This window comes from Danio aesculapii, chromosome 22 (genome assembly GCF_903798145.1).
Source record: "Danio aesculapii chromosome 22, fDanAes4.1, whole genome shotgun sequence".
NCBI classification, from domain to species: domain Eukaryota; kingdom Metazoa; phylum Chordata; class Actinopteri; order Cypriniformes; family Danionidae; genus Danio; species Danio aesculapii.
This window is the reverse complement of record NC_079456.1, coordinates 9,605,985-9,617,306: the sequence shown is the minus strand read 5'-3', so window position 1 is coordinate 9,617,306 and position 11,322 is coordinate 9,605,985. Positions and strand designations below refer to the sequence as shown.

At 34.4% G+C, this 11,322-nt stretch overlaps 1 protein-coding gene across 1 annotated transcript; it reads left to right on the top strand.

Annotated features, from left to right (window-relative positions):
* The first annotated feature begins 319 nt into the window (after positions 1–319).
* LOC130216710 (uncharacterized) lies at positions 320–1,723 on the top strand. The gene is made up of 3 exons (XM_056448588.1): positions 320–646; positions 842–1,120; positions 1,197–1,723. Exons 1-3 carry the CDS (start codon positions 340–342, stop codon positions 1,316–1,318), a joined length of 708 nt encoding a protein of 235 aa, XP_056304563.1. The 5' UTR covers positions 320–339; the 3' UTR covers positions 1,319–1,723.
* The last annotated feature ends 9,599 nt before the right edge of the window (positions 1,724–11,322 follow it).

The following is an 11,322-nucleotide window of genomic DNA, read 5'->3' as shown; positions in this document are numbered from 1 at the left end:
TGAAAATGAGCCACTCTTTTCTTTTGTTCTTGTATTTTTGTCAACTGGTTGGTAAGTAGCCTATAAATGTTGTGACACTGAAATTATAGAGTATCATTTTGGTAACGCTACAGGTTCAGTTCATTAGCATTAGCTAGTGCATTACAGTGTAATTAACTAAATGAAATGGGTGATGAATGTGAAACAAGGGTACATTACTAATGCATTAAATAGGCCTATACAATGGATTATGACTATGCATTGTACTGCTAACTAATTAAATGTTATTTTAAATTGTAACCACATTACTAATATTTACATTTTTAACCTCCAGGTGTGTTTGTTGCCGAGACAAAAGGAATGAAACCAGTGTCACTTACATTAGGACAATCTGTCACTCTAAACCCTGGTGTAACTCAAATACAAGGATATGTAAAAATAGAGTGGAGGTTTGGAAATGAACGCATTGCTAGAATAAAGGAAATAAATGGTCTCGTCTCTATGGATTACAACAGTGAATGGAAATTCAGAGGTAGACTCCACCTCAATAACTACACTGGATCTCTCACCATCACAAACGTAGGGCTTGAACACACTGGAGTTTATGAACTAAGTATCACGATTGGTAATGAGGAATCGGTTGAGATTTTCAGTGTGAATGTTTACAGTGAGTATAATTTTACCTATACTGGACAGAGTATATATTGTTGTTTTTATGTAATTATGTTAATTTCGCTTAAGTAATAAATCCTTCATAGATATTAAGAACGCTTTTTAAAATAATTTACAACTTTGACATGAACACGTTAAGTCCCTGGTAAAGCAACCTGCTTACAGTTTTTGTTTTTCTCAATTCTTCCAGCTCCTCTGCCTGTTCCTACAATCGTCAGTTACTGTCATCAAAATCCTATATCAAAATGTTCAGTGTTGTGTTCAGTGTTGAATGTGAGTGCTGTGAGTCTCTCCTGGTACAAAGGAAACAGTTTATTGTCCAGCATCAGTGTGTCTGATCTCAGCATTAGTCTCTCTCTACCTCTAGAGGTGGAATTTCAAGATAAAAACACCTACAGCTGTGTGGTCAACAATCCCACTGACAATCGTACTCAACATCTGGACCCTGCTGATCTTAGTTTGAGTTCAGGTAAGCATGATTTGGAAGAGTTTGTTCAGTATTTTTTGCTGAGTTCATTTGATCTGGATTTATTTTCTTTCCTCAGACTCTGTCCACTGTTATGATACTACTATAGCTGTGATACGATTGGTCACCGCTATTCTGATGGTTGTGGCTGCAGGAGCTGCTGTTGTTGTTCTGGGTCTGGATGTGAAATCCAGAATATAGGTACAAAATATTGTATTGAGAGGTCTCTCTCTCTTTTTCTCTCTCACTCTGGAGACAGAGGCGTCTTTTGCAAAGATTGGAATGGGCATGGAACATGAAAGGCGAGACAGTTGGCATGCTGTGCCATGTTATTGTAAACTATATTGCTGAAGTGTTACTTTAGTTGTGTGCTTCCCATTCTTTTTGTGTATAGGTGTGTGATGTTCAGTTGTTATTTAGCCATCTTCTTTTTGTTGTTGAGTTTTAAGTTCTGTAAATATTGTAAATACTGATGGTGTTGAAGCAGCAGGGGTTTCTTTTTGTAAACCTTTACACTTGTTTACTAGCCAGGAAGCTAGAAAATATTTATTTTTATTTTTTTGTTAATTTAAATGTTTCTGTTTTGTTTTAATTGTATAGTTTTTATTTGGGTTTAGTTAGTGGCATTATTTTGTTGTCGATCCTATCCAAGGTATAGGCTTTGGTTTGTTTTTTGGGCAAACAAAGAAGAAGAAGAAAAAAAAAAAAGATAAATAAACGGATCCAATGTCTGTGACTCCAGATTTATTTGTTTGGCAAATGTGAATAGTGGTAAAATATGATACATAAATGCAAGAATTGTAAAAAGAAGTCCACCAAGCATTTAAGCAGGAAGTCCCACAAGGAAAAGAGGTGGGTTTTGCTTCTGATGTTTAAGGTTTCTTTTTTTTTTTGTTATTAATTTTATTAATTTAACTTCCCTCAACATACTTGTCTTAGTAAATCTAGGCCCTTGATTGCTTTAAGGGTGCTTAATTTGGGTAGGAGCTGAAAAAAAAGTCTACCCCGACCCCAAATCTACCCGCTACATGACTTTGGGCCACCCAAAATATATTGAACATAAAATATTTACATATTTTATAACATTTTAATATTTAGTTCTTTAATACAGTAAGCATTCATTAGTTACAAGCTTTCAAGTAAGGAAATGTTCTTTGGATGTCATCTAGTGGAAGGTTTGTGTATTGCAAAACTATTAAAAAGTCATTTGGCACAGGTTTCTAGTTATTAATTATTTGATTTAGCATCAGGTTCAATGAGTGAAAAAAATGTTGCCAATGTTTCAGCTGGACTGACTCAGCTGCACAATTACAATGTTGTATATTAGAGCTATAAGACTGTACACACAGGTGTATTTTATTCTCAAAACAATACTAATACTTCTTATATTATCTAATATTGAAATATCGAATATAAAAATGTGTCAGTACAAATTTCACTTTTGAGTTTTTTTTTCTACTCCTGAAGAAGCAAAAGGTGGTGTGTACCTGCACAGACCTGGCCTTTGTTCGAAAATTTCACTGTGATACAAAATATGTAAAATTTATGGTAAAAAAGGAAGCTGTGGAAAAAGGTGTTTTTTTTTTTCTTCTACAGAATAATACTGTACATGTATAATAATACTATATGTTTAATACTATAAGTTAATGAACTAATTAATTAAAATTAAAATGTGAGGAATCGATAAAACACCAAATTTTTGATTGCACATATCCCCAAATGTTTTGGTTTGATGTTGAATATCTTATATTTAAACTTAAAAAAAAAAATTCAATTCAGTTTTCTTGTAAAGATTTTTTTGATATACAATAATAATAACAAAACTTTGGTGCAAAATTTCTTCATTAATTTAATTTAATGATAATATATGGGAAAAACCATGTACACAAACAAAAATGGCCCAGTGATAAGCCTAATATTTATTTGTTTAAAATTGATCTTAAGCATTATATCTAAACCCTAAAAGACACAAAATATAAAAAAGCTATAAGCATGTGTGCAATTTTGGAATCCTTACTTATACGATTTTTTTGTAATTTATATATCCCCTGTAATTTTATTTAATATTTTTTTATTATTCTCTACTGATTAGTTCCTTTGATGTGAAAAAAAGTTAAGCATTGTATTCCTAATTTTTTGTAATCTATTGTTCTTGTTATGCAATAAAAAAATTGTAGCCTGCGCTCACAACCTTGTCTCACACATACAATACAAGCGCCGAGAGAAACCAAACACACTCAAACCCCCGGTGAACCAAATAGACACAATATTGACCACGCAACAGTATAACACTGTGCTGCTGGCCAGATTACCCGCTACCGGTCGTGGTATACAGCGTTTGGAAAGTCAACAGCGGCCTCCGAAACTTTTATTCCGGGGACACCCAGCGCTACTAATTATCCCTCCCAGTCATTTGCTAGCGCACAGCAATCTCATGCCCATGTCCTAGCACGGTAGCCTTTGCAAGAGACTCAGCAGCACCTGCAATCAAACACAAATCCCAACCATGACTAAGAAAATACACCCCTTTAAAGACTTTGGCTCATTACAAATTGAACTAAGGTGTTGATCTCCTTGAAATGCCATAGACCCAAATGACGCCAGTACGCACAGTCCCGATTTGTGAGGCAGCGTTTTCGGACTTGTGGTGAAACCGGAGCACCCGGAGGAAACCCACGCGAACAACATGTAAACACCACACAGAAATGCCAACTGACCCATCCAGGGCTCGAACCAGCGACCTTCTTGCTGTGAGGCGACCGTGCTACCGACTGATGCCCGGGGTTAGTATTTTTTTTGTTTATTTTTGATAATTTGGTATATAGAAAATAACTCCTGTATTGCCGAAACAAAACCGAAACACCCTTTAACTCACTTTCTGTCATTTCAGGATTTGATAAATTCAACAAATAAAACTAATTCTTTCCTGTTAAAAAAAGCGAAACCACCCACTCACCATAATTCATTCACTCTCCGCCCTCTTTTTACTGACAGTAGTTTAGAGTTTTAGAGTTACTGTTTAATTTTTGTAGTGAGTTGAAAATGATTCACACATTGTTTGTGCTCTGTTTGTGTTTATGGCATCTGGTTGGTAAGTTATAAATGTTTAACATTTATCGACATACTTCTTCAAATTACATTTGAGGTTATTTCCAAACAGAGATTTGTCCATTGGATTGTTAGAATCCAATGGACAGTGCAGCATATAAAACTTTACATCTATTCATAAATTGTTTTTTATTTGTATAACTTTAATATGATTTATTGCAGTATTAATTATTAGTTGTATTCATGTTGTGTTATTTTTTTTGTGCAACATGTCTTTTTACACTCCATTAATAGTCTATTTTAAGAGCTTGAGTCACTTCAAGGACAAATACTACAAGGCACAGTAGTTTAAATTGTTTTACATTTTGTACAAAATACAATTTACAAATATTGGTTACTAAAACTAAACAACATAGAAGTCTTCATCTGTGTCGAACTAACAGCTGTTTTTTGTCCTCCAGGTGTGTTTGGCGTTGATACAAATGTAGTGAAGAGTGTTTCAGCTACGTTGGGAGAATCAATAAATCTACACACTGATGATGAAATACAGACTTATTTTAGTATAGAGTGGAGGTTTGGAGGCAGCCGTATCGCTAGAATCAAGAGAGGAATCCTGGACAGTCCTCAATATGAGGATGAGAGATTCACTGGCAGACTGAAGCTGGAAAATCAGACTGGATCTCTGACCATGATCAACACCAAAAGAACAGATGAAGGAGTTTATGAACTAACCATCACTATTGACAATGAGGAATCAACCAGGAGATTCAATCTTTCTGTTTATGGTAAGATAAATAGTTTTATTTTTGTAATTCATATTGTAAATGTAACTATACTTCTTACCTGATGTAATATTTCAGGATAGTTTCAGTCTTTATATGCAAGTTATTATAAGTATATTTTCTTTTAAATTAGTTAATGCATTAGCCGTCACAAACTCACAATCCACACAGTGACATTTTCAAGACTTTGTTAATATAGTGACCAAAGTTAAAAGATTGCCATGCTACTTTATAGACACTGTTAATTCAGTAGTGGTTCAATGATAAGATGGTATATATGATCCAATGGCTATAGTTTATTCACATTAAAAAAGTTAATAAAAAAATAATAATTAGTACTATTGTTTAATCCAAAAACAAACATATTGTAAACATAAATATATTGTCATTGTCAACATTCACATTTAGAAAATACAGAACACAAAATACAGGCATTACATTTTTTTTGATGCCACCTCATACTCATCAAAACTTATGACCAATCAAATGCTCACTAGCATCTAAAAAGTCCCACCCCAAAAGATGCTAAAACTGCAGCTGAATTCAGTCATTTAATTCATTTTGAACTGATTATTCACACCAAGGTCTACCTTAACACCTAAAAATGAAAACACACTACTATGCACAGCATGAACCTTCAACTGTCAAGAGTTTACAGTTTTTATATGGTGAATGGCACACCCTTGCGCTATTTAAGCAAACAATTCAGATATGCTTTACACTGAGGTCAAAATCAAGTGTCTTTTGAACCGCAAAATATTTTACTGATTGTTTTCAGTGCCATGGGCCAAAAATTGGTGTTTCCCAGTGATGGGTTGCAGCTGGAAAGGCATCTGCTACATAAAACATAAGCTGGATAAGTTGGCAGTTCATTCCCCTGTGGTGACCCCAGATTAATAAAGGGACTAAGCCGAAAAGAAAATGAATGAATATAGGGTGTGGCAAAGTGGGTAGCACGATTGACTCACAGAAAGAAGTCGCCGGTTCGAGCCCCAGCTGGTCAGTTGGCACTTCTGTGTGGAGTTGCGATGGGTTTCCTCTGGGTGTTCCGGTTTCCCCCACAGTCTAAAGACATGTGCTATAGGTGAATTGAATAAAAACGAAATTGACCATAGTGTATGTGTATGAAAGAGAGTGTATGGGTGTTTGCCAGTGTTGGGTAGCAGCTGGAAGGGAATCTGCTGCGTAAAACCGTAAGACTTGAGATACCACGAATACTTTAATGTCTTTGACAATTCAAATATGAGCTAAAAACACAGAGACAATTGGCTCCACAAATCAGCAGGTGGGAATGGTGGGAACTACCCTCTCTACATACTGTACTCACACAGAATGGTCATTTTAAAGTCTGAATGTTCTAATTCAACCCAAGTCACTTTATCTATCATGTTTGATATCATTTGAAATGTCTCAGTGCGACTGGTACAATGGTCTCATTCCCTCAGAAATAGACAATCAAAACAATAGATATAGAACTTCAGGTATCTTTTGAACCACTGTGAAGGGTGTGCCTTTCCTGTAGGCAGAAACTCTTTCATTAAATGCAAATGCTTTTTGTTATTCACACCCCTTTCCTCGAGGAGATTCTTGGATTTACTACCGAAGGTAAAGTTTTTAAATGTTCTGCGCGATTCTGTAACCAGATTAGCCTATAGTGTGGAACTTCATGTTCCACGCTATGTATATTTTAAAGTCAGGTATGCATCTTTTAATCTTGAATTTATCTTTGATAATCTGTTGTCTTGTATTGATCGTTTATGAATTGACTGAATTAATTGGCATAATACACATTTACCTGACTAATAAATTGTTATGTTTTAAATTACTCAAACAGAGTTCGTGTTATTTCTAGTAGATTACGTTAAGTCCATAGCACCACAAGCCCCTGTACAGGTTAGTAACGGACTAAAACACGGTAGACGGAGCAGCGTGACATGCTATACGATGTTCTTAGAGCTTAGAGAGTGACCAAGACTGACATGCTTGTGTTTAACAGATTGTATACTCGGCCGGTACAAGACTGGGGATGTTATAGGAATCCAAATGAACGAGAATAATATACAATAATGAATCTAAGAGAATATTCAATCATAATCTAAAGTAATATTAAAAGAAACAAAATAATCTTATCAGTGTTATATAATTGGAGTCAGATAAAACGAGGATAAATATATTAATATTCTAAACCACCTCATTCTAAAATTGTAGTCAGATATGAGTTAAATTGAAAGTAAATCAACATTGTGCACTAGAAAGACCGAACATGCAGTGAACCTTCGTCCACCAGTAGACACCGTCATTGGACTAACTGGCTGGACCTTACAAAACATATGCTGGATAAGTTGGCGGTTATACACACACACAGTCTTATGCAAAAGTTTGGCCTCCTCTGATAATTTTCATATTTGCAAGCCATCGCCTCCTGGCCTTTCAAATCAGCAAATTCATGTGGATATATTTTATGTCCTAGGGAAAAAGCAACATTTCAGTTCTGACATAACATTTATTTAATCAACAGATGCAATGCAATTTAAGTTGTAACAAAAGCAGAGAGGTGCAAAAACTGTGGGCACCCCAACAGAATAATGACCTTAATCTTTTGTACAGCCACTTTTTGCTGAAATAACGGTCTGCAGATGCTTCTTATAGCCAGGGATATGTCCCTGAATTCTTGCTGAAGGCATATTGGACCATTCTTCCACGACAATTTCTCCAGTTCAGTCCGGTTTGATGGGTGCTAAGTGTGAATGGCCCTTTTCAAATCAATCCATAGATATTCAATGATGTTCAATTCTGGGGCTTGGGATGGCCATACTAGAACATTGTTCTAGAACATTCCTTGGTAGAACTGTGCTTTGGGTCACTGTCCTGCTGAAACATCCAACCCTGTCATAACGTCAGCCTCTTGACTGATTCCTGAACATTGTTCTTCAGAATCTGCTGATACTGGGTGGAAATCTATGTGACCTTTAACTCTGACAAGGTTTCCAGTACCTGGTCTTTGGCACACATCCCCACAGAAGAATGGACCTTTCACCGTATTTTACAGTAGGGAGCATGTTCTTCTCCTGAAATGCTGTGGTTTTTTTCCGTCATGCAAAGTGTGTATGATTATAGCATCTGTCCACAGTATATATTTTTCCATAATTATAGAGATAGAGACTTTAAACCTTTGTGATAGCTTTTTGCATGCTTCTCCTAATTCATGTAGGTGAATTATTCTAGTTTTAGGTCATAATGAAATTATTTTGAAGTCGCAATGTTGCTACTTTCAGATTCACAATAAAGAGAAACATAACTAGCAATGAGCTATCTTAAATATCCTTTTTTCATGATTTGCTGCACCAATCACGTTAGGATTGTAAAGGTTCACTGAGTCACTCAAATCAATTTTGTTTTGTAATCAATCAGCATTAAGGTACTACAGGTTTTGAAATCCACACAAAAATAAGGGTGCCCAAACTTTTGCAATTTAACACATCTCAATACTGCTACACTATGTATTTCTGTCTGAAAAAACATGATATTATCTAGCTTTCTCTAAAAACTGAATGGCATTTCACTGCGATCTTCTCTCATAAAGAATAAGTACATATCATATGAGTACACCCCTCACAAATCTCTTTTAAATTAATATTCTCTATAGGATTTTAGTCAGTAGTAAAGCCAATTTTGGAGCTAATCTCACAAAATAACTTATGATAAAAGTTTAAATGTTAGTACACCCAAATCTATATGTTAGGGAGAAATATTAATTAAAAATAAAGAGAGGAAAAATCTAATTTAGTTGAAATTTTGTAGTGTGTAATTTTTATTCATTTTCTTTTTGACTTAGTCCCTTTATTAATCTGGGGTTGCCACAGCGGAATGAACCACCAATTTATCCAGCACATATTTTATGCAGTGGATGCCCTTCCAGCTGCAACCCTTCACTGGGAAACACTCATACACTGATTCACACACATACACTACGGTCGTTTTAGCCTACCCAATTCACCTGTACCGCATGTCTTTGGACTGTGGGGAACACCGGAGCACCCGGAGGAAACCTACGCGAATGCGGGGAGAACATACAAACTCCACACAGAAATGCCATCTGAACCAGCGACCTTCTTGCTGTAAGGCGACAGCACTACCTACTGCGCCACTGCTTTGGCCGTGTGTAATGTTCTTTCGCAATATTTCCTTTGAACTTAAATGTATTATCTTTTTATTTCTAAAGACGTTCTGTGTCCAAACTATTATTTTAATAATTATTTCTTACTATAATTGTTTAATAAACATGTTTTGTTGTGATGTAAAAAAAGGGATATAAATCAATGAAAAGTAATACCATAAAAGAATGTCAAGCATATACAAAAAGGGCAATTTTACTGTTGGCAATGGAGTATATATGTACAATTTATAGGCTTGTCTTATCAGTACATTCCCTCTACTCACCAGAGGCAACAACAAACACCTCACAGGATCTGGTTCCGAAAACTATTGAACCAAAAGGCTCTGCATCTCTGGTAGTGCTGATCTTGGCTGCTGGTGCTGGATTCATGTTTATTACTGCTGGAGTCTTGATCTTTTGGCTCTACAGGAAATATAGAAGAACAGCACAAGAGGGCAAGTGATTCCCACCTAATTAAAGTTAATAATAAAATGCTTTAATAATGACTGAGAGTTTCACTGTTGTAACATGTCTGCATTTTAATCAAAACAGTCCAGATCCGTGATGAAGAAATTACTTACGCTGATACAGTGTTCTACAAAGGAAATGCACACAAAGAGGTAAGACACTTTAAAGTGTGTTTGCATCTTAATGTTATTAAAAAGGTGGAAGAAAAAAGAAAACATGGCGGCTCTGTTACAACCTTAGTGAGCTTTACAGTCTGCTCGGACAGATGTCAACTAACAGAAACGCAATCTCATAAGGGAATGTTGAAAATAAAAGTTTTGCTGCAATTTGATCAAAACTGATTTACAGCACCTTTGGTTGTGCTCTTGTTTTGGCCTACAAGAGGAATAACAGTGCAGAAAATTACAGGCTTGACTTGTTCACTACAGTCATTTAGATCTTCACACTTCTCTCAGAAATAGCAGCGAACAAGTACACGAGTGAGGTCTAAGTTCTGTTCAAACAAAAACAGATACTCACATTTAAAAGTGTGAGATTCTCACAATGCTAAACACCACATATCTGCATATCTGAGTGTGAGAAAAAAAAATCAGCATTCTAAAATATGATCTCTAAACAATTTTTATTTAATTTAACAGCAATGACAGAAAGTAATATTTCACCGTAAAAAATCTGTAAATGAACTGTATTTTTCTGCAATTTGTGATTCATGTTTTTTTCCATTTATTTATGCTTTTGAATTGCATTATGGGACTTTCATCTTTCATCCAACAACTTTTAATGTTGAAAGTTAAAAAAATGACTTTAATTGACATTTTAATAGCTTGAAGTGATGTCTTTTTGGAGGTTGGTGTTATATTATTGTGCAAAATCTGGTAATATAATACAGAAATTATTCATGTACTAATTCTCTTTTATTTTATATTTGTAATAATATATATTTTAATTGTAATGTCTATAATGATGTTAATAGGCATATTCTACGCATGCTGCTTTATGAGTGACAAAAGCTAGTGCTATTTATTTTTCAAATTGGATTGTTTTATTTGCATATATAAACAGAATTTCTTTTAAAATAGGAAATTATTATTTTTACACTTATTTAATCAAAATATATTTGTATAAACTGTTTAAAAGTATTCATTTGTCTATTTAAAAAATTCTGTTTTATTTTTTCAACTACTTTGCAAATTAGATGTTTCTACAGTATAATAACCAAAACAGTACTATTTTTTTATTATTGTTTTATTTTGTCACCAAAAAATTCTCATTTTATAATTTTTTTTAAATAATTGAGCTAAACTTTAAACAAAACGAAAATTTGACAAAAGCTATTGACATGTTTATAAATAAAAACTAATAAATATGACAACAACACAGTGTAACGAAATTAGCTTAATGTTTATAAATATTATTAATTAATAATAACAAATTATTATTTAGTTATGAATATTTATCTGTTCTCCTAGCAGGTTAATCTCTCTGATGGGATTGTCCCAAGCAGATTGATTTACTTTTAACTCACGGATAAAAAAAATATATTAAACCATACAAACTACCATCAGGTTCTAGATCAGGAGATTTAAGAATAAATGAGGAACACAATGATAGTAAACATGATAGTTTTAAAAATACATAAAATGTGACTCATGCCTTTTATGACTAGAGCTGAGACTCGTAAAAAGTCATTTTAAAACTAAAATAGATTACATTTTTCACCTACAGCCTGTGTGTTACAACAGTAAAATTAT